This window comes from Indicator indicator, chromosome 8 (assembly GCF_027791375.1).
Source record: "Indicator indicator isolate 239-I01 chromosome 8, UM_Iind_1.1, whole genome shotgun sequence".
NCBI classification, from domain to species: Eukaryota; Metazoa; Chordata; class Aves; order Piciformes; family Indicatoridae; genus Indicator; species Indicator indicator.
The window spans coordinates 31,444,284-31,466,747 of record NC_072017.1 but is presented as its reverse complement, the minus strand read 5'-3'; the positions used below and the strand labels follow the sequence as shown (position 1 = coordinate 31,466,747).

The window sequence follows — 22,464 nt, the reverse complement described above, 5'->3', positions numbered from 1 at the left end:
TGCAGTAATGCAGAGCAGTGTTTTCCTGCCAAACTTTGCTCTTTCTGCCACTTCTGCAGCTCTAAAATCCTGAGCAGAGAGGGAAGTGTGTGGCTGCATATGTGTTTGAAAACATCAGGGTTTTGTTGGTGCCTTCACTTTTGTGACTGTGACGTTTGGAGAACTTCAGACTGGCAGCAGGGAGTGATCTAGATTAATATTTTCAGTTCCTTTAGAAACAGGTTCTCCCCTTTGTATTTAGAGGTGTGCTTTGCTCATACACTACTGTGTCTCAAGTTCCTGTACAGGTTGTGTTGAATATGTGCTCCTGTTTAATTTGTTACTAATGATGTATGACTGATGGCTGTAAAATGTTTTGGGTAGGTGTTTCTCTGCTCATGCACTGATATTCTTGGCTTCAGCTGCTGTATCTAGAGCAAAAGGATGCCCTCATAGCTTGTACATTCTTTTGCCTGACTTCTTCAGTGTGTTGAAATTTGCCCACTGCTTCTACAAGTTAGCCAAGGCCATTCTGTGTTATTTCACAGGATGTGATACATGGGGTGGTTCTTTCCCAGGTGCAAGAAAGAGCATTGGGTGGTGCCCAATGACAGCACAAGGGGCAATGGGTGGAAGGTGAGCCATAGGAAGTTCCATGGAAACAGGAGGAGAATTTTTTTCCCTGTGAGGGTGACAGAAGACTGGAACAGGCTGCCCAGGGGGGTTGTGGAGTCTCCCTCTCTGGAAATATTCAGAACCACCTGGATGTGTTGCTGTGTGACCTGCTCTAGGTGCTCCTGCTCTGGCAGGGGGGGGTTGGACTGGATGAGCTTTCAAGGACCCTTCCAACCCCTAACATTCTGTGATTCACAGACACTTCATAAAGCAGGTAGGACTTTATTGGTGGGGAAGGAGGGGAAAAGAAGTGCTTTTTGATTTGTTCCTTTGAGAAGGCTGATATACACTGAACCAAGATTTTAGGCCAATGTTGCTGGATGCTTGTGTTTCAAGATAATTTGCTTGGTCCTGAAAGATGCTTTTGATATTTCTTTGCCCAGCTCCTGCCAGTGGATGGACATCGAACAGTACTAAACCGCTTGGGACAACTGCCCCGAGTGACAAATGTGCAGCAGCTCCTCAGCTAAATGAACAAGACACTTTGGTTCAGAGGGCAGAGCATATTCCAGCAGGAAAACGCACTCCCATGTGTGCACAATGCAACCAAGTCATAAGGTTTGTATCGCTCTTTGCTGGGTTAAAAACTGGGTGGGTGGCTGGGCCCGAAGAGTGGTGGTGAATGGAGTGAAATCCTGTTGGGCAGCTTGGTGTTGGGGCCAGGTCTTTTTCACAGAATCACAGAATCAGCAAGGTTGGAAAAGACCTCAGAGATCATCGAGCCCAACCTGTCACCCAGCACCTCAGGACTAACTAACCCATGGCTTCAAGTGCCACATCCAAGCCTTTTTTGAACACCTCCAGGGATGGTGACTCCACCACCTCCCTGGGCAGCACATTCCAATGGCCAACCACTCTCTCTGTGAAGAACTTTCTCCTCACCTCCAGCCTAAACCTCCCCTGGCACAGCTTGAGACTGTGTCCTCTTGTTCTGGTGCTGGTTGCCTGGGAGAAGAGACCAAACCCCTCCTGGCTACAACCTCCCTTCAGGGAGTTGTAGAGAGCAATGAGGTCTCCCCTGAGCCTCCTCTTCTCCAGGCTAAACACCCCCAGCTCCCTCAGCCTCTCCTCACAGGGCTGTGCTCCAGACCCCTCCCCAGCCTTCTTGCCCTTCTCTGGACACGTTCAAGTCTCTCAATGTCCTTCTTAAATTGAGGAGCCCAGAACTGGACACAGCACTCAAGGTGTGGTCTAAGCAGTGCTGAGCACAGGGCAGGATGACTTCCCTGCTCCTGCTGGCCACACTCTTCCTGATGCAGGCCAGGATGCCATTGGCTCTCTTGGCCACCTGGGCACACTGCTGGCTCATGTTCAGCTGCTATCACCCAGCACCCCCAGGTCCCTTTCCACCTGGCTGCTCTCAGCCACTCTGACCCCAGCCTGTAGCACTGCATGAGGTTGTTGTGGCCAAAGTGCAGCACCTGGCACTCAGACTTGTTAAATGCCATCATGATGGACTCTGCCCATCTGTCCAGCCTGGCAAGGTCCCTCTGCAGAGCCTTTCTACCCTCTAACAGATTCCTGCCCCCAGCTTGGTGCTGTCTGCAAACTTATTAATGATGGACTCAATCCCCTCATCCAGATCATCAGTAAAGATACTGAACAGGATTGGACCCAACACTGATGCCTGGGGGACACCACTAGTGCCTGGCTGCCAGCTGGATGTGGCACCATTCACCACCACTCTCTTTTTAATATCTGTTTTAGTAACCTGGATGAGGGAGACAAGGGTGCAATCAGTAAGTCTGCAGATAACACAAAGCTGGGTTGCTGGAGGGTAGAGAGGCTCTACTGGGGGACCGTGACAGGCTGGATCAGTGGCCCAAGGCCAGCTGTATGAAGTTCAAGAAGGCCAAGTGCCAGGTCCTGCACTTTGATCACAACAACCCCATGCAGTACCTGTTGGCTTGGGACAGAGTGGCTGGCAAGCAGAACTCCCTGCAGGTGTTGCTCAGCCCGAGCCAGCAGTGTGCCCAGGTGGCCAAGGTGGCCAGCAGCATCCTGGCTGGGATTAGAAATAGGGTGGCCAGGAGGACTAGGGATGTGATTGGCCTCGCATACTCAGTGCTGATGAGGCCATGCCTTGAATGTTGTGTTCAAGCTTGGCCCCCTCACTACAAGAAAGACATTGAGGTGCTGAAGCTGGTCCAGAGAGGACAGCAAGGCTGGTGAAGGGCATGGAGAACAAGTGCCATGAGGAGCGGCTGAGGGAACTGGGGCTGTTTAGCCTGGATGAAAGGAGGCTGAGAGGAGGCCTTGTTGCTCCCTACAACTACCTGAGAGGAGGTTGTAGTGAGGTGGGTGTTGGTCTCTTCTCCCTAATAACAAGTGGTAGGAGGAGAGCAAGTAGTCTCAAGTTGTGCCAAGGAAGGTTCAGGTTGGGTAGTAAGAAACATTTCCCCTCGCCAAAAGGTTTCCCAAACATCTGAGGTCGAATCCTCATCCTTGGAGGTATTTAGAAGGTGTGGAGATGTGGTGCTGATGGCTTAGAGGTGGATTTGGCAGTGCTAGGTTAATGGTTGGACTTGCTACTAGAGGTGTTTTCCAACCTGAATGATTTTACAACTCCTCACCCTGCAGAGGCTCTCTGACAGTAGGGCTCTGGGTTTTGATTCCTTAGTCACAAGTGTCTTAAGGCTTTGTTGCAGTAATGCAGAACAGTGTTCCCCTGCAAGGAAGGAGAGTACTGATGGAGGTAAAACACTGTGAGCTGCTAACAGTCCCAGCCTTACAGCCTGCTCTACAGAGAGCCAGAAAGCTGGCTGTGGAATTAGAGTAAAAATAAACTCAGCAAGTTAGATTTCACTTACACACCCATTCCAATGAAGCTGAGGATTAGCTGGTTGGAAACCAATCAGAGACTGTAGTCTTAGACTAACTTCTCATGAATGTTCACTAATGGAGTGCCCCAGGGATGAGTACTGGGTCTGGTCCTGCTCAACATCTTCAGCAATGACTCTGATGAGGGGACAGACAGAGTCTGCTCAGCAAGTTTGCTGATGGTACCAAACTGGGAGGCTTGGCTGAGACAGCTGAAGGCTGTGAGGCCATTGAGAGACTTGGACAGACTGAGAGCTGGGCAGAGAGGAACCTAATGAGGTTCAACAAGGATGAGTGCAGAGTCCTGCACCTGGGAAGGAAGAATAAACTGCAGCAGGACAGGTTGGGAGGGGATCTGCTGGAGAGCAGCCCTGGGGAGAAGGAGCTGGGAGTGCTGGGGGACAACAAGTTCTGCATGGGACAGCAATGTGCCCTGGGGGCCAAGAAGGCCAATGGGGTCCTGGGGTGCATTCAGAGGAGTGTATCCAGCAGATCCAGGGAGGTTCTCCTCCCCCTCTGCCCTGGTGAGGCCACAACTGGAATATTGCATCCAGTTCTGGGCTCCCCAGTTCAAGAGGGACAGGGATCTGCTGGAGAGAGTCCAAGGAAGGGCTCCAAGGATGCTGAAGGGACTGGAGCACTGCCTGGGGAGGAGAGGCTGAGAGCCCTGGGGCTGGGTAGTGTGGAGAGGAGAAGACTGAGAGGGGATTTAATAAATGTCTACAACTATCTGAGGGCTGGGGGTGAAGAGGGAGGGGACAGGCTCTGCTCAGTTGCACCCTGGGATAGGACAAGGGGCAATGGATATAAACTGCAGCACAGGAGGTTCCACCTCAATATGAGGAGGAACTTCTTCACTGTGAGGGTCCCAGAGCACTGGAACAGGCTGCCCAGAGAGGTTGTGGAGTCTCCTTCTCTGGAGACTTTAAAGACCCTTCTGGATGCATTCCTGTGTGAACTCTGCTGGATTCTATGGTCTGGCAGTGGGGCTGGAGTCCAAGATCTCTGGAGGTCCCTTCACAACCCCTAACATCCTGTGAGCCTGTGATTTATAAATCAGAACACATCCAGGCAGGTTTTTAATCTCTCCAGAGAGGGAGACTCCACAACCCCCCTAGGCAGCCTCTTCCAGGGGGTTAAAATTTTTCCTCCTGTTTCCATGGAGCTTCCTCTGGCTCAGCTTCCCCCACTGCCCCTTGTGCTGTCCTTGGGCATCACCCAGCAGAGCCTGGCTCCAGCCTCTGGGCACTCCCCCTGCACATCTTTATCAACAGCAATGAGGTCACCTCTCAGGCTCCTCCTCTCCAAGCTCCAGAGCCCTCAGCTCCCTCAGGCTCTCCTCATAAGGAAGATGTTCCACTCCCTTCAGCATCTTTGTGGCTCTGTGCTGGACTCTCTCAAGCAGTTCCCTGAGGTCCTTCCTGAACTGAGGGGCCCAGAACTGGACACAATATTCCAGATGCAGCCTCAGCAGTGCAGAGTAGAGGGGGAGAACCTCTCTCCACCTACTGACCACAGCCCTTCTAATCCACCCCAGGATGCCATTGGCCTTCTTGGCCACCAGAGCACATTGCTGGCTCATGGGCAACCTCCCACCCACTGTAGGACCCCCAGGTCCTTTCCCCTTCACTGCTCTCCAGCAGGTCAGTCCCCAACCTCTCCTGCTCCATGAGGTTGTTCTTTCCCAGGTGCAAGACTCTCTCCTTGCCCTTGTTGAACTCCATTCCACTTCTCCCTGCCCAGCTCTCAGCCTGTCCAGGTCTCACTGAATGGCAGCACAACCCTCCTGTGTCAGCCACTCCACCCAGTTTGGTGTCATCAGCAACCTGCTGCCAGTGCTCTCTGTGCCCTCCTCCAGGTCATTGATGAATAGATTGAACAGCTCTGGTCCCAGCACTGACCCCTGAGGGACTCCACTAGACACAGGCCTCCAACCAGACTCCATCCCATTGACCACAACTCTGATTTTTTTTTCCTTTCCTGGGCTTTGGATTTATGTCTAGTAAATAATATGCACTTTCCTTTTTGTTCCTATCACTTCAGTTTGAAACTAAACCCAAGCACAGCAATCCCCTGATGTGCTTCATCTTTCTCTCCAGTGCCTTTTACAGCACCTGTAGTTGAGCAGAATGTGCTGTGGGGGTCTCAAACCACAGCTCTGACCTCCAGAGATCATTCCTGAGCAGCCCTTAAGTCACTTGCTGCTCCTCCCTGCTTTCCCACCATTCAAAAGGATGAGCTCTACTCCCCTGTAAGTCAGGGAGGACAGTGGTCTGTGGAGGAACCTTTGCTCCTTACATACACCCGAGGAGAAACTCTGGAGCCAGCCCTACTTGACAGTGCTTAAGCTATTGCCACCTAGTGTAAGTGACACCTCCTCATGAATAGTAACTGAGCCTCATGTTTAACTTCTTTGTAATTTGCTGCTGGCATTTCAGTCCTTAACTTCTCTCCACATGTGAGACGCCACCTCAATTATTCAAAGCAAGCCTTGGGTCACTTGAGGATGGCTTGGGGTGCATTATGCCAACTGTGCCTCCTGTTTGCAGTCTGAAGGAGTGCAGTGGCACTTGGAATTGGAGTTTTAGCATAATTACAGTTCATGCCCTTAGTGGATTGTATTACCTATGAAAAGGGAGGAGGAGGAGGATCGAGTGGCATTGCATTGTGCATCTGTTTTGAAGCCAAAATGCATTGTGGAGTTGGTTACTTTACCCTTAGGCATAGAATAACCAAGGCTGGCTGAGCTAAAGCCATTTCTTAGAGACATCTTATAAGTTTTTAATACATCTTTAATTATTTATTCAGGGATTGTCTGAGGGTTCCATTATTTTCCCCCCAAAGCTTCATTGAGTGAGCTTTTCATTCCTTGTCGAAAAGAATCAAAGCTGGAGGCAAAGTCAGCTCCCCATGGTCTGCTTGCTGTGACAGCCTCACAAGTGGCTGATGTTGCCTGATGAAGACTTCTGGTTCCCAGGCAGTCACACTTCTTTTGAAGTTCAAAGGTGTTTTCCTGGATCTCCCAGGGATCCACTTGAGAGAGTCCAGAAGGATGCTACAAGGATGCTGAAGGGACTGGAGCACTGCCCTGTGAGGAGAGGCTGAGAGCCCTGGGGCTGTTTAGTCTGGAGAGGAGAAGACTGAGAGGGGATCTGATCAATGTCTATCAATATCTGAGGGCTGGGGGTCAGGAAGAAAGGGACAGGCTCTGCTCATTTGAGACCTCAGATAGGACAAGGGGAAATGGATATAAACTGCAGCACAGGAGGTTCCACTTCACCATGAGGAGGAACTTCTTCACTGTGAGGGTCCCAGAGCACTGGAACAGGCTGCCCAGAGAGGTTGTGGAGTCTCCTTCTCTGGAGACTTTCCAGCCCCGTCTGGATGCATTCCTGTGTGACCTGTGCTGGATTCTCTGGTCCTGCTCTGGCAGGGGGGTTGGACTCAATGACCTCTGGAGGTCCCTTCCAGCCCCTAAAATCCTCTGAGCCTGTGATCTGTGATCCTCTCCATTGAGAATGGACTCTGGTGTGTCAGCTTGTGATCTGTGATTTGGCTTTATCACCTTTTCACCTTTCCTTTAATAGGAATAAGTATGAGTGGTGCTTCCCTTCAGCATCTGCTATACAGAAATTATACATTGTGACATTGTCAAGTGAGGAGAAAAAAGAAAATTCCCAGAATGGAGACCGTGGTGTTGTTAACTGTGAAGTGATTGGCCTCCTTAGCAGATGTGAAAATCCTTTTGATCTCTCTAGCACCAACTTTCAGTTCTAGCTTGCTGTCATAATAAAAGCCACATGAGAAGCTAGATTGTCAGGTTATCAATACATCATGACCCTACTGCTGAAGTTATATTTAGGTACCAGGGTAACAATAGTGACATTGTGATTATATCACAGTATCACAGAGCTTGGAAGGGACCTCCAGAGATCATCAGGTCCAACCTCTGCCAGAGCAGCATCACCCAGGGCAATCTGCACAGGAATGCATCCAGGTGGGGTTGGAAAGTCTCCAGAGAAGGAGACTCCACAACCCCCCAGGGTAGCCTGCTCCAGGGCTCTGTCACCCTCACTGCAAAGAAGTTTCTCCTCATGTTGAGCTGAAACCTTCTCTGGTCAAGTTTGTCTCCATTGTCCCTTGGCTTATTGCTGTGCAGCACCCAAAAGAGCCTGGCCCCCTCCACTTGGCCCCCACCCCTCAGCTATTGATAGACATTGATCAGATCCCCTCTCAGCCTTCTCTTCTCCAGACTAAACAGCCCCAGGGCTCTCAGTCTCTCTTCCCAGGGGAGATGCTCAAGTCCCCTAAGCATCCTCCTGGCTCTCCCTTGGACTCTCTCCAGCAGGTCTCTGTCTCTCTTGACCTGGGGAGCCCCAAACTGGACACAGGATTGCAGCTGTGGTCTCAGCAGGGCAGAGCAGAGGGGGAGCAGAACCTCCCTAGCCCTGCTGGCCACACTTTTCTTGCTGCCCCCCAGGCTCCCCTTGGCTCTCTTGGCCACAAGGGCACATTGCTGTCCCATGCAGAACTTGCTGCCCACCAGCACTCCAAGGTCTTTCTCTGTGGAGCTGCTTTCCAGCAGGGCAGCCTCTAACCTGTCCTGGTGCCTGCTGTTATTCCTCCCCAGCTGCAGGACCCTGCCCTTGTCCTTCTTGACCTTCCTGAGGTGTTCCTGCCCCCAGCTCTCAGCCTGTCCAGCTCTGGTTGGATGTCAGCACACCTGACAGGTGTCAGCCTCTCCCCCAGTTTGGTATCATCAGAACTTGCTGAGGGTACTCTCCATGCCCTCAGCCAGGTTGTTGATAAAGATATTGAACCAAACTGGACCCAGTACTGATCCCTGGGGGACACCACTGGCCACAGGCCTCCAAGCTGACTCTGTGCCACTGATGACAACCACTTTGCAATCATAGTCAGATGTTGCCACTTGGATCATCCCATATCTTTGGATGAAAGAAACATGGGTCTGGAGCACCACCTTAAAAAATAGAATGAAATATTTTTGTTTAGTTTAGTTTTGTTTATTTAGGGTTTTTTTTGTGTTTGGGGGTTTTGGTTGGCTGTTTTTTTTGGGGGGGAGGGATTTTGGTGGTTTGTTTTGTTTTTGAATGGGGAAGGCTGAATGAGAACCACTGCAGCCATCTTCCTAGCTACTACTTATCAGGCTGTGTGAGTGTTATGGGCCCCCTTACTCAGGTTGGGGTTTTAAATTCCTTTTCAGATGAATACAAGAAATAAATTATCTGTGAAGACAGACTGAGAGAGTTGAGGCTGTTCAGTCTGGAGAAGAGAAGGCTCTGAGGAGACCTTCTTGTGGCCTTGCAGGATCTGAAGGGGGCTCCAAGAAAGCTGGGGAGGGACTTTTGAGGGTGTCAGGGAGTGATAGGACTGGGGGGAATGGAGCAAAACTAGAAATGGGGAGATTCAGACTGCATGTTAGGAAGAAATTCTTCCCCACGAGGGTGGTGAGACACTGGCACAGGTTGCCCAGGGAGGTGGTGGAAGCCTCATCCCTGGAGGTTTTTGCAGCCAGGCTGGATGTGGCTGTGAGCAACCTGCTGTAGTGTGAGGTGTCCCTGCCCATGGCAGGGGGATTGGGACTGACTGATCATTGAGGTCCCTTCCAACCCTAAGAAGTCTATGATTCCAAATACCTTTCATTATTGGAAGGTATCATTTTGATTGCAAAAATTATGCATGGAGTCATGAGGTCTTGGGTGACAAGTTGGACTTTGATGATCCTTGAGGTCTTTTCCAACCTTATTGATTCTGTGATTCTGTGACCAGGAACACCTCCAAGTTCTGAATATCAAGTTTTAGTGTATTTTATGTGTTTTTTGGTTTTGTTTTTTTGAGGGGGTTGGTTGGTTTGTTTGTTTTGGGGGATGAGGAGGGGTGGGAGGGGTTGTTGTTGTTTTGTTTTTCTTTTTCCATGTGCTTTGGGGCAGCTTTTAAGTCACTGCTGGTATCATGAAGCTGCAGCATCAGCTTGGCACAGTTGAACTACAGCTTGATGAGAAGTAAAACTGGATTTAGCAAGTGCTCTTCTGCATCCACTAATGGAAGACCTCAGAGACATTCTGCAGGGCACAGCCACAGATTATCTGGGGACACTGGAAGAGAAACTCTGTCGACTCACTCTAAGGCTGTTCCCCATCCATCTAAGTGCCTGTGAGCTGTCCTGAATGGCTGACTTCCAACATGCAAGAGCTGTAAACTCTGTAGAGCTCAGTGCAGCAGATTCTCTAAGAGTTCTTTCCCCCTCCCCTCAGCAGGGTGCTTGCTTTCCATTGTAGAGCTAGCTGAGCCTATCCTTTCAGTGCAGATGGCCAGGCAACTCGATCCTACCTGGAGGCAGGAGAGCCTCTTTGGTGTCAGCTGTGTGTTAATGACTGGGTTCCATTAGCCTGTGCTGACAGGGTGCACTGAGAGCACTTTGTTGTACATGAGGGCTTGTATTGTTTGATCAGTACATAACTGAAAGGGCATTGATGTAAAAAGGTGCTTGTAGAGCAGCAGGAGGGGGGAGGGGGTTAGGTCAGTGTTTGCACTGCTCAGGCATCCTCAGGGAGCCAGGGCCAGAGCGCTGAGCTTGACCCCAGCTTCCTCCTTAAAGGGCTACGAGCTGCAGCTCTGCAGGAGCCCTTCTGCACTGCTTTCCTCCCAACAACCAACAGTCAGTAGGGGAAACTGCCTCAGAGTCAATAGGTTTGTCCTCTCAGCAGGTGTATGTAGCTCGAATTGGGCCTTTTTTTGTTGGCTGAGAAATAGCCAGGTTTGTCTTGCCTGTTAACTGTTGGTGCATTCAAGCCAGACAAATGATATTAAAAGCATAATTAGTTCATGTTTGCAATTAGTTTTGTCTGTGTTAGAAGATGGTCCTATTTTAACTGGGTTCTGAATGAAAAGGAAAAAACAAGAATAGGAAGACCTCCCCCCTCAAAAAAAACCCAGAAGACCAAAACTTAACCAAAACCAACAAAAAACAACAACAACAAACCCCCCCCCCACAAAAACCAACCCAAAAAAAACCTTCCCCAACAACTAGGGTGGGTTATCCTCTAAGAGATTTGTTGGGGCAAGACAGCAATGTTTGTCTCACAAGAAACTGATGTTATTGGCTCTTAATGAGGCTTATCAAGACCAAGTGCTGGGTCCTGCAGTTTGGTCACAACAACCCCAAGCGATGCTGCAGGCGTGGGGAAGAGTGGCTGGGAAGCAGCCTGCTGGAAAAGGATCTAGGGGTGCTGGTGGATGGCTGAATGTGAGCCAGCAGTGTGCCCAGGTGGCCAAGAAGGCCAATGGCATCCTGGCCTGGACCAAAACCAGTGTGTCCAGCAGGAGTAGGGAAGTGATTGTGCCCTACCCTGTGCTTGGCCCCAGTGAGGCCACAGCTTGAGTAGTGTGTTCAGTTTTGGGCACCAGAGTATAGGAAAGACATTGAGGTTCTGGAGCATGTCCAGAGAAGAGCAGTGAGGCTGATGAGGGGTTTGGAGGGTGTCATCTGAGGAGCAGCTCAGGGAGCTGGGGTTGTTTGGTCTGGAGAAGAGAAGGCTAAGGGGAGATCTTACTGCTCTCCAGAACTACCTGAAGGGAGGTTGTAGTAAGGCTGGTGTTGGTCTCTTCTCCCAAGTAACTCGTGACAGGATGAGAGGAAATGGGTTTAAGTTGTGCTAGGGGAGGTTTGGATTGGATGTTAGGAAAAGCTTCTTTGCTGAAAGGGTGGTGAAGGCATTGGAATAGGCTGCCTAGGGTGGTGGTGAAGTTGCCATCCCTGGAGGTGTTCAAGAAGCTGTAGGTGTGGTGCTTCAGGATATTATAGTTTAGTGGTCACGTGTGGTGGGTTGAAAATTCCACCCCCCCAACATTAACTTTGCCAGACCAGCTCAGCTGGAAGCAAATGGAAGCTGTATTACAAGCAAAACTGCAACCTACAATGGAATGCAAGGAAAATGTACAAAATATACAATATTTACAACATTTACAGGGATTTGCAGTCAATAAACAGCACAAGGACCCCCCCGACCAAAGACCAGGGGAGCTGCAATAGCTTCTCCCTTCCCTGCTTCCCCCTTATCCCCCTGGACACAGGGGACAAGAGACAGAAGCAGAGACATGAATACCAGGCCCAACAATGCAGCCAAGGTCAAGCAGAAGCAAGTTGGTCTCTCTCAGAGTGAAGAAGGGAGAAGAGAGAGAAATTGTTTTAGGAACCAAATCTTGTGGTAGATATCTCTCCAGTGGGATTGTTTAGAATTATCTTTGTTTTCCTTCTTACACCCAATAGTGATCTATTTATATTTCACTACTTTCTGTTCAAGATCTGTTGAAAAGTTTTAAGGGCATAGCCTTAAACTACCACATCATGGTGGTTGGCTCATGGTTGGACTCACTGATCTTAAAGGTCTTTTCCAGCCTCAGTGATTCTATGATCAATGGATTCAAGTCTGCATCTGTGGCCTCAATATCAATGCACACTGAAAGAGAGTTGATTGTGTCACCGAGTCAAATATCTGTTTGCAGGAGGTGTAAATAATTCAGAACACTGGGAACATCCTTCCTCTTCACTTCCCTAGCAGCCACTTCCCAAGCATTGTCTTTAATGTAGTTCAAAAAGTAAGATTTCTGAGATGCAGTGAAGCAAAGAGAAGAATTAGTATTTATTGTGGGAGATAGTTGGGGGGGAATAGATAGAGTCAACACTTGATGCTTTCTTGGACCTTTAGGAGGAAAGAGGGAGGGAGTAGTGGATGTTCATGTTTCTGCCCCTGTGCTCAGCTCTGGTTAGACCACACCTTGAGTGCTGTGTCCAGTTCTGGGCTCCTCAGTTTAAGAAGGATATTGAGACACTTGAATGTGTCCAGAGAAGGGCAACAAGGCTGGGGAGGGGTCTGGAGCACAGCCCTGTGAGGAGAGGCTGAGGGAGCTGGGGGTGTTTAGCCTGGAGAAGAGGAGGCTCAGGGCAGACCTCATTGCTGTCTACAACTACCTGAAGGGATGTTGTAGCCAGGTGGGGGTTGGTCTCTTCTCCCAGGCAAGCAGTGACAGAAGGAGAGGACACAGTCTCAAGCTGTGCCAGGGGAAGTTTAGGCTGGAGGTGAAGAGATAGTTCTTCCCAGAAAGAGTAATTGGCTGCCCAGAGAGGTGGTGGAGTCACCATCCCTGGAGGTGTTCAAAAAAAAAGCTTGGATGTGGCACTTGGAGCCATGGGTTAGTTGTCAGGAGGTGTTAGGGATTAGGTAACAGGTTGGACTTGATGATCTCTGAGGTCTTTTCCTACCTTGTTGATTCTATGATTTGTGGGCAGTGTAGTAGTGGCACTGGGTGTGGTAAGCCTATCAACAACTTCTGCAGGGACATTTACTGACAAAATCTTTTTTTTTTTTTCTAATCAGAGGACCCTTCTTGGTGGCTTTGGGAAAGTCCTGGCACCCAGAGGAGTTTAACTGTGCTCACTGCAAAACCTCCATGGCTTACATTGGATTTGTGGAAGAGAAAGGGGCACTGTATTGTGAGGGCTGTTATGAGAAGTTCTTTGCCCCCGAGTGCTCAAAGTGCCAGAGGAAGATCCTTGGGGTAAGTGCTGAGCACCTGGCCTGGTTTTCAGGGGCAATAAGTACAGCATTCAGTGGTTCTCTGTCAGGGAATTCCCTTTTACCTGGCCCAGTTTGCATACTTCCATACATCCTGTGATATACCTTTGCAGCTCCCATCACACCTGGAATATCTTTTTGGCTCTTCCACATTCAGCTCCTGCTTTCCTGAAGCTGTTCTGTAGCTGTTGGTTTTCTTGAGCAAAATGCTTTTAACTGGCAGCTTTTTACAGAATTGGAGGGAGGAGGGGAAAAAATAATTAAAAAAGGAGTTCTGCTTGGCTGAAGTGAACACATTGGTTGGCTAGATGTGAAGTATTGCAATATTGCCAGTGGTAATGTAGACAGTAAGATCCTACCCAGCACTAACACTGCTGATTTCAGCCTGCCAGCTGAAAGTCCACTGCTTCACTGCAGACAGTAATGTGCCTGAGATCTTGTGAAACTGGGGTCACACAGGGCTCTGGCAGTGCCAGATTTTGGCACTGAAACATCTCCCAAAGAACATACAGCAGTCAGAATTTCCCATGTGATGTCTCCTGGTGCCTGCAGGGACAGGGTGAGGGGAAATGGCTTCAAACTACAGCAGAGCAGAATTAGATTGGATGTTAGGAACAAGTTCTTCCCTATGAAGGTGGTAGAAGAGTTGAAGAGGTTGCCCAGGGAGGTGGTTGAGGCTCCTTCCCTGGAGGTATTCAAGGTGAGGCTGGACAAGGCCCTGGGCAACCTGATCTAGTTGGGGATGTCCCTGCTGACTGCAGGGAGGTTGGACTGGATGAGCTTTGGAGGTCTCTTCTGGCCTGGACCATTCTATGATTCCATGATAAGAGAAAGCTCCAGGGAGACTTTACTGTGGCCTTCCAGGATCTGAAAGGGGTTGGGGAGACAGCTGGGGAGGGACCTTTTAAAGTGTCAGGTGGTGATAGGACTGGGGGGAATGGAGCAAAACTGGAAATGGGTAGATTCAGATTGGGTGTTAGGAAGAAGTTGTTCATTATGAGGGTGATGAGGTTGCCCAGGGAGGTGGTGGAAGCCTCATCCCTGGAGGGTTTTGCAGCCAGGCTGGATGTGGCTGTGAGCAACCTGCTGTAGTGTGAGGTGTCCCTGCCCACGGCAGGGGGGTTGGAACTGGCTGATCCTTGAGGTCCCTTCCAACCCTGACAATTCTACAACCTTCACAGACTTGAGGAGGCATTGGAGATGCTGCTTTCCTTATAATTGGGGGACCTATATTGATGACATCCTAATTAAAACTGCAGAGGTGAACAAATGAATTGGCTAAATTTGTCCAAATCTAGATGGAAAATGAGAAGTTGCTGCTGACAGACAAGGAGATGCACCATAGCTAAAGCACCTCATCGACAGCAGGGGACATTGTGCCCCACTCATTCTCTCAGCAGCAGTGGGAGACTAAGTATTGCTGAGACACACCAGGCGTGGAGGCAGGGTCACCACAAGCTCGTCCTCACCTGGAGCTGATGTGTTCCTAACACTTTCTCTGATCCACACAGGAAGTGATAAATGCTTTGAAGCAGACTTGGCACGTCTCCTGCTTCGTCTGCGTGGCCTGCCACAACCCCATCCGCAATAATGTCTTCCACTTAGAAGATGGTGATCCCTACTGTGAGACGGGTAAGAGGCCACGGAGCCACAGCCTGCTCTGACTGTGTGGGGAAGCAGAGCTTCATAAAGGGGGCAGGGGGTGGTGGTGGGGGGGTGGGATTACCTTTTCATGGGCTTCACAGAATCACAGAATGTTAGAGGTTGGAAGGGACCTCCAGACATCATCAGGTCCAACCCCCCTGCCAGAGCAGGAGCACCCAGGGGAGTCTGCACAGGAATGCATCCAGGTGGGGTTGGAAAGGCTCCAGAGAAGGAGACTCCACAATCCCCCTGGGCAGCCTGCTCCAGGGCTCTGTCACCCTCACTGGAAAGAAGTTTCTCCTCATGTTGAGCTGAAATCTTCTCTGTTCAAGTTTGTCTCCATTGTTCCTTGGCTTATTCCTGTGCACCACCCAAAAGAGCCTGGCCCCCTCCCCTTGACACCCACCCCTCAGCTATTGATAGCCATTGATCAGATCCCTCTCAGCCTTCTCTCTCCACACTAAACACCCCCAGGGCTCTCAGGCTCTCTTCCCAGGGGAGATGCTCAAGTCCCCTAAGCATCCTCCTGGCTCTCCCTTGGACTCTCTCCAGCAGGTCTCTGTCTCTCTTGACCTGGGGAGCCCCAAACTGGACACAGGATTGCAGCTGTGGTCTCAGCAGGGCAGAGCAGCAGAGGGGGAGCAGAACCTCCCTAGCCCTGCTGGCCACACTTTTCTTGCTGCCCCCCAGGCTCCCATTGGCTCTCTTGGCCACAAGGGCACATTGGTGTCCCATGCAGAACTTGCTGCCCACCAGCACTCCAAGGTCTTTCTCTGTGGAGCTGCTTTCCAGCAGGGCAGCCTCTAACCTGTCCTGGTGCCTGCTGTTATTCCTCCCCAGCTGCAGGACCCTGCCCTTGTCCTTCTTGACCTTCCTGAGGTGTTCCTGCCCCCAGCTCTCAGCCTGTCCAGCTCTGGTTGGATGTCAGCACACCTGACAGGTGTCAGCCTCTCCCCCAGTTTGATATCATCAGAACTTGCTGAGGGTATCTCAGCTTGATAAAGACATTTCACAACTGCCCATACAAACTCCTGTAAGTTTGATAGGTCAGTTCAAAGCAGTACCAAATTCTGCAGGTATTTGGAGCAGAATTCAGCAGATATTCAGCAGAAGCTAGGGATAGTTTGCTCAGCAGGAGCAGCCCCTTTTATCATTGGGTTTCCATGTTGTTCCCATTAAGGCCTTACATGTGGCTATCAGTGCTAACAGCTCAATGTTATTTTTAGAGTGGCTTCCTGTGGTTGGCTTTCAAAGAATCTGGAGTTCATGTAAATCTGCTTACTTGCTCCACTGGCATTTGCTTGGTTTAGTTACGTGTTTTACTCCTGATAGCCCTCCTGCACAGCTCAGAGGGATTCCAAGAGCAAGCAGTCTGCTCAAGAAGCTTTTTGCAGAGTCCAGGGTAACATCTGCTCAACATGAACTTGAAATGAAAACTTCCAACCACAGCAGACTGCCAGGGAAAACACAGAGTGACACAGTGATAGTGCTTGAAAGCCTGAGGAGCAATATCATGTGGCTTAGAAGTTCAGAAGGATTCTGGTTTGGTTTTTGGAACTGTCCAGCTAATCAGAACCTTTAATTTTTTTTTTTTTTTTTGTTTATCAGTATGAATAATTTTTATTCATATTAGTTTCCTGGTTTATTTAAAACCTTCCATGTACCCTTCTGGGCTAGAAATAGATAGCATTTATAAAACCATTCCCACAGGATGGAAAAAAACCAAAATTGTAACAGAATTGTTCGTTCTCACACTGAATGCTCTTTACTACAATCACAGGATGTTAGGGGTTGGAAGGGACCTCTGGAGATCATCAAGTCCAACCCCCATGGCAGAGCAGGACCAGAGAATCCAGCACAGGTCACACAGGAATGCATCCAGATGGATCTTGAAAGTTTTCAGAGAAGGAGACTCCACAACCTCTCTGGGCAGCCTGTTCCAGTGCTCTGGGACCCTCACAGTGAAGAAGTTCCTCCTCATGTTGAGGTGGAACCTCCTGTGCTGGAGTTTATATCCATTGCCCCTTGTCCTATCCCAGGGTGCAAGTGAGCAGAGCTGTCCCCACCCTCTTGACCCCCAGCCCTCAGATATTTACAAACATTGATAAATCCCCTCTCAGTCTTCTCCAGACTAAAAAGCTCCAGGTCTGTGTTGGAGGAAGCATTGTAGTTTGACTAGAGGTGGGAATGGATGTACCAGGAAGAGATGTAGCATGAAAACCAAGAGACCTGTTTGTAGCTAAGATTTCCTTCTGGGTTGACCCCACAGTTGTCAGCAGTGGGTGCCATGGGGAGTGCTAGGTATTGAAAGGATGAGGAAAGCAGGCAAAGTGAATCCACCATTTCTCTGTCAGAGCAGCTTTAATCACAGTCTCACAGTATATCAAAGGCTGGAAGGGACCTCCAGAGATCATCAGGTCCAACCCCCCTGCCAGAGCAGCATCACCCAGGGGAGTCTGCACAGGAATGCATCCAGGTGGGGTTGGAAAGTCTCCAGAGAAGGAGACTCCACAACCTCCCTGGGCAGCCTGCTCCAGGGCTCTGTCACCCTCACTGGAAAGAAGTTTCTCCTCATGTTGAGCTGAAACCTTCCCTGTTCAAGTTTGTCTCCATTGTTCCTTGGCTTATTGCTGTGCACCACCCAAAAGAGCCTGGCCCCCTCCTCCTGACCCCCACCCCTCAGCTATTGATAGACATTGATCAGATCCCCTCTCAGCCTTCTCTTCTGCAGACTAAACAGCCCCAGGGCTCTCAGGCTCTCTTCCCAGGGGAGATGCTCAAGTCCCCTAAGCATCCTCCTGGCTCTCCCTTGGACTCTCTCCAGCAGGTCTCTGTCTCTCTTGACCTGGGGAGCCCCAAACTGGACACAGGATTGCAGCTGTGGTCTCAGCAGGGCAGAGCAGAGGGGGAGCAGAACCTCCCCAGCCCTGCTGGCCACACTTTTCTTGCTGCCCCCCAGGCTCCCCTTGGCTCTCTTGGCCACAAGGGCACATTGCTGTCCCATGCAGAACTTGCTGCCCACCAGCACTCCAAGGTCTTTCTCTGTGGAGCTGCTTTCCAGCAGGGCAGCCTCTAACCTGTCCTGGTGCCTGCTGTTATTCCTCCCCAGCTGCAGGACCCTGCACTTGTCCTTCTTGACCTTCCTGAGGTGTTCCTGCCCCCAGCTCTCAGCCTGTCCAGCTCTGGTTGGATGTCAGCACAGCCTGACAGGTGTCAGCCTCTCCCCCAGTTTGGTATCATCAGAACTTGCTGAGGGTTCTCACAATCTCCTCAGCCAGTTTGTTGAGTGAAGTGTTGGCAGCTACAAAAGGAAGCAGTAGGATGCAGAGGGGCCTGGAAAGGTTGCACCAAGGAGCTGAGGTCATCTGTGTGAGCTTCACCAAGGCCAAGTGCCAGGTCCTGCACCTGGGCCACAACAACCTCATGAATGCTACAGGCTTGGGGGAGAATGGCTGGAGAGAGGTGTGGGGAAAAGGACCTGGGGGCACTGACTGACAGGAGGCTGAACATGAGCCAGCAGTGTGCCCAGGGGGCCAAGAGGGCCAAGGGCATCCTGGCCTGGCTCAGCACCAGTGTGGGCTGCAGGAGCAGGGAGGGGATTGTCCCTCTGCACTCAGTGCTGGGGAGGCTGCACCTCAAGTGCTGAGCTCAGTGTTGGGGACTGCAGCACAGGCAGGACCTGGAGGGGCTGGAGCTGGGACAGAGAAGGGAACTGAGCTGGTGAGGGGCTGGAGAACAAGGTGTGAGGAGAGGCTGAGGGAGCTGGGGCTGGTTAGTCTGCAGAAGAGGAGGCTGAGGGGAGACCTCATTGCTCTCTGCAGCTGTGTGAAAGGAGGTTGCAGAGAGACAGGCACAGGTCTCTCCTCACAAGTGCCAGGAGAGGTTTAGGTTGGACATTAGGAAGAATTTTGGACTAGATGATCTTTTGAGGTTCCTTTCAGCTCCTGGAATTCTGAGATTCTGTGAAAGGGATGTGAGGCACTGGCACAGGCTGCCCAGAGAGGTGGCTGTATCGCCATCCACATGGGATGTAGTTGATCTAGTTAAATATTTCTCTGCCTATTGCAGGAGGGTTGGACTAGATGACCTTTAAAGGTCCTTTCCAACACAAAGCATTCTGATTCTGATCCCTGGACATATTTAAAAGCCATCTAGATCTGGTGCTTTGGGGCAGTGGTGTGGTGACAGGCTTGGTGGAGTGGGAGAAATGGCTGGAATGGATGATCTTGGAGGTCCTTTCCAGCCTGGATGAGTCTATGATTGCTGGCTCATTGACATGAGTAGGATAACATCTTGGTCCTGCTGAATCTGTGGAGCAGCATAGGAAAGGGATAGGTGAGCAGCATCCCCCAGTGTGACAGCAGGGTGAAATTTCATCCTGAAGCAATCTGAAACCCCTTAATCCTGGAACCATTTGATGACTCCAAAACAGTACTGAAGGAATCAATAACTCCCCTTTGGGTGGAAAGCTCATGACTGTGGGGTTTTTTTCACTCTCCTCTCCTCTCCTACTACTGAATGACCTGTGGGTTGTGCAGTGCATTGATTTGTGCTGCTGTTACAGCTCCTGTGCACAAATCCACACTTTTCTCTACTGTGAGCAGGAAAAAGTGGGATAAAATAAGAGCACTGCACTCCTCACAGAGTTTATTTCTGAGGGAGAAGGTTGCTAGCATGATTCAATGGAGCCAATGGTTCTGTGAGGTGTTCTGGGCAGTGATAGGTCATAATATCTCTGGCTCCCTGACTAGATGTTCATTGGAGATCTCTTCATTCTTCAAAGACTTCCAGTGCAGCTGGAGTTAAGAGTCTGTGACTGATTTTAAAGAAATAAAGAGGAAATGTCATTGCCAAACTCCCTTCTGCCTAGTGCAGAGGAGGGTTCTGATTTTATTGTCTGTGCTTGAAGTTGCAACAAGCATCATGCTATCAGCTTGAAGCTGTTGTAATCTGCAAAATGTTTTTCTTTTTGGGTGGTGATGCTAAAATTGAATTAAAAGTGCCAATATCTACAAACTTTGAACTTTTTTGAAGAGTTTATTGACCTAGTTTTGAAAGTGCTGTGTGCAGGAAGCATTGATAGGGGCTGCATGAGAACTATGCCTTGGAAGGCTCCTGTGCTATCACAATTCAAGCATGCAAAAGAAAACTGATGCCCTTCAGCCTGCCTTATCTATTGCCCTTTCTTCAGGAGAAAAGCCAATAGACTTATCAACACAAACCACAGGCCAGCTTACAACAGGCTTTGACTGCTGGCACCAGGAAAATATCAGTAAAAGATTCTCTGTGAACAAGAATGCAAAGAGCTGAAACAATGCTCGTGAGTCTGTGCCCTTCAGGGGTTTTGTACAGATGTCTTCTGCTATTTGACTTTTTTTGCTGTCTTTCTTCTTCTTAAATGCTTGCTCATTCATCCCAGTAGCATGGATTAATGAAGACCAGTAATCAAAATTCATTCACAGGCTCATAGGATGTTAGGGGTTGGAAGGGAGCTCCAGAGATCATCCAGTCCAACCCCCCTGCCAGAGCAGGACCAGAGAATCCAGCACAGGTCACACAGGAACACATCCAGATGGGGATGGAAAATCTGCAGAGAAGGAGACTCCACAACCTCTCTGGGCAGCCTGCTCCAGTGCTCTGGGACCCTCACAGCGAAGAAGTTCCTCCTCATGTTGAGCTCAAACCTCCTGTGCTGGAGTTTATATCCATTGCCCCTTGTCCTGTCAGAGGGTGTAGCTGAGCAGAGCTTGTGCCCTCCCTCTTGACCCCCAGCCCTCAGATATTTATAAACATTTATTAAATCCCCTCTCAATCTTCTCTTCTCCAGTCTAAAAGGCCCCAGGTCTCAGCCTTTCTTTCAGCATCCTTGCAGCCCTCCCTTGGACTCTCTCCTGTCCCTCTTGAACTGGGGAGCCCACAACTGGATGCAGTATTCCAGATGTGGCCTCACCAGTGCAGAGTAGAGGGGAGGAGAACCTCCCTTGATCTGCTGGACACACTCCTCTGAATGCACCCCAGGACCCCATTGGCCTTCTTGGCCCCCAGGGCACATTGCTGTCCCATGCAGAACTTGTTGTCCCCCAGCACTCCCAGCTCCTTCTCCCCAGGGCTGCTCTCCAGCAGATCCCCTCCCAACCTGTCCTGCTGCAGTTTATTCTTCCTTCCCAGGTGCAGGACTCTGCACTCATCCTTGTTGCACCTCATTAGGTTCCTCTCTGCCCAGCTCTCAGCCTGTCCAAGTCTCACTGAATGGTCTCACAGCCTTCAGGTGTCTCAGCCAAGCCTCCCAGCTTGGTGTCATCAGTGGTGAAGCTGTTTCTTGGCAGTGCAGCCATCGAGGGCTTTGCTTCACCAGAGCACTTGGGCTTTCTGACCTGATGAGATAGATGCCTCTTACAACAATGCATTTTGAAGTCATCATACAAAGCACTGTCTTGATAAACCAAACCAGGACTTTACTCTTGGCTTTGACATGTTGTATGCCTCTGTTGGCTCTGCTGCAATAAGCACTGGAGCACATCTGTGTAACCCAGCAAATATCTCCTTGTACTTGACTTAACCATTCCTTATAAGTCTTCTTCAAAGCAACCCCTAGCATCTTATTTCTTTTATTTATTTCTTTTTATTTATTGTTCATATTTCTTATTATATTTCTTCTATTCCTATTAAAGATGGAGCAGGCTGCCCAGAGAGGTTGTGGAGTCTCCTTCTCTGGAGACTATCAAGCCCCATCTGGATGCCTTCCTGTGCAACCTGTGCTGGATTCAATGGTCCTACTCTGGCAGGGGGGTTGGACTTGATGATCTCCAGAGCTCCCTTCCAACCCCTATATTTGCTGCTCTGTCTATAGTTCATCTTAAGAAGATTTAAGATTCACTGTTGCATGACATCATGTTTTTGCCCTGGCAGCCCTGCTATCCCAAAATGCCTCTTGTGTTGCAGTCCCAGTGCTGATGTCTTCTGTTTAGGGAAACAACACATCTCCTTCTTTGAGTAAGGTGTTTGAGAGTTGGAATAAATGAAAAAGACCAGACAAGGTCTCCACAGGTGGACAGTGATGGGCTGGGGTGACTTGTAGCCCTTATAGATGGCTCTATGCAGAGAGAAAAGAGCATCAGGCACCAAGACTGTGGGGATGGGGGTGGGCACCTCCCAACCAACTCTAGACATCTACTTTATCCTGATAGTCTGCCCTGCTCTCTCTTTTGCAAGCTCTACAGTCAGTGGCAAATATGAATGCTTTGGACCTTTGTTTTGGTTCTTGCTCTCTAAGGAACTTTCCTCTGCTGACTCTAGGGGAGCCTCCGGAGGCACCAAATCGATGTGGTGCTGCCTAAACCTGAGTGGTGTGAATACCCTTCACTATTCCAGGCACTAATAACCATCCTGACATCCTACTGATCCTTTTTGCTAAATGCAGTAAATACATTGCCTAAAGCCTCTGGTTTGGTTGATCTCTTGTGTTGTTTGTTTATTTTTTTTAAAAAACCCTGAAATAAACTCCAGGGACTAGAAAACTATTCTAACTTCATCCAAATTGCAAGACTGTGTTTGGGACAGAAGCCTGACTACTTGAACAGAGTCCATCATGATGGCATTCAACAAGTCCAAGTGCTGGGTGCTGCACTTTGGCCACAACAACCCCAAGCAGCACTACAGGCTGGGGTCAGAGTGGCTGAGAGCAGCCAGGCAGAGAGGGACCTGGGGGTGCTGGGTGATAGTAGCTGAACATGAGCCAGCAGTGTGCCCA

The 22,464-nt window shown here is 49.8% G+C and overlaps 1 protein-coding gene across 2 annotated transcripts in view; it reads left to right on the top strand.

Annotated features, from left to right (window-relative positions):
• Window positions 1-22,464, top strand: part of PDLIM5 (PDZ and LIM domain 5) — a 188,203-nt gene that overhangs the window by 159,145 nt on the left and 6,594 nt on the right. For both annotated transcript variants that reach the window (XM_054383212.1, XM_054383211.1), the window contains 3 exons: window positions 1,038-1,212; window positions 12,873-13,053; window positions 14,582-14,702. In XM_054383212.1, the coding sequence (XP_054239187.1) occupies window positions 1,038-1,212; window positions 12,873-13,053; window positions 14,582-14,702 (477 nt within the window). The remainder of the gene's footprint in view (window positions 1-1,037; window positions 1,213-12,872; window positions 13,054-14,581; window positions 14,703-22,464) is intronic.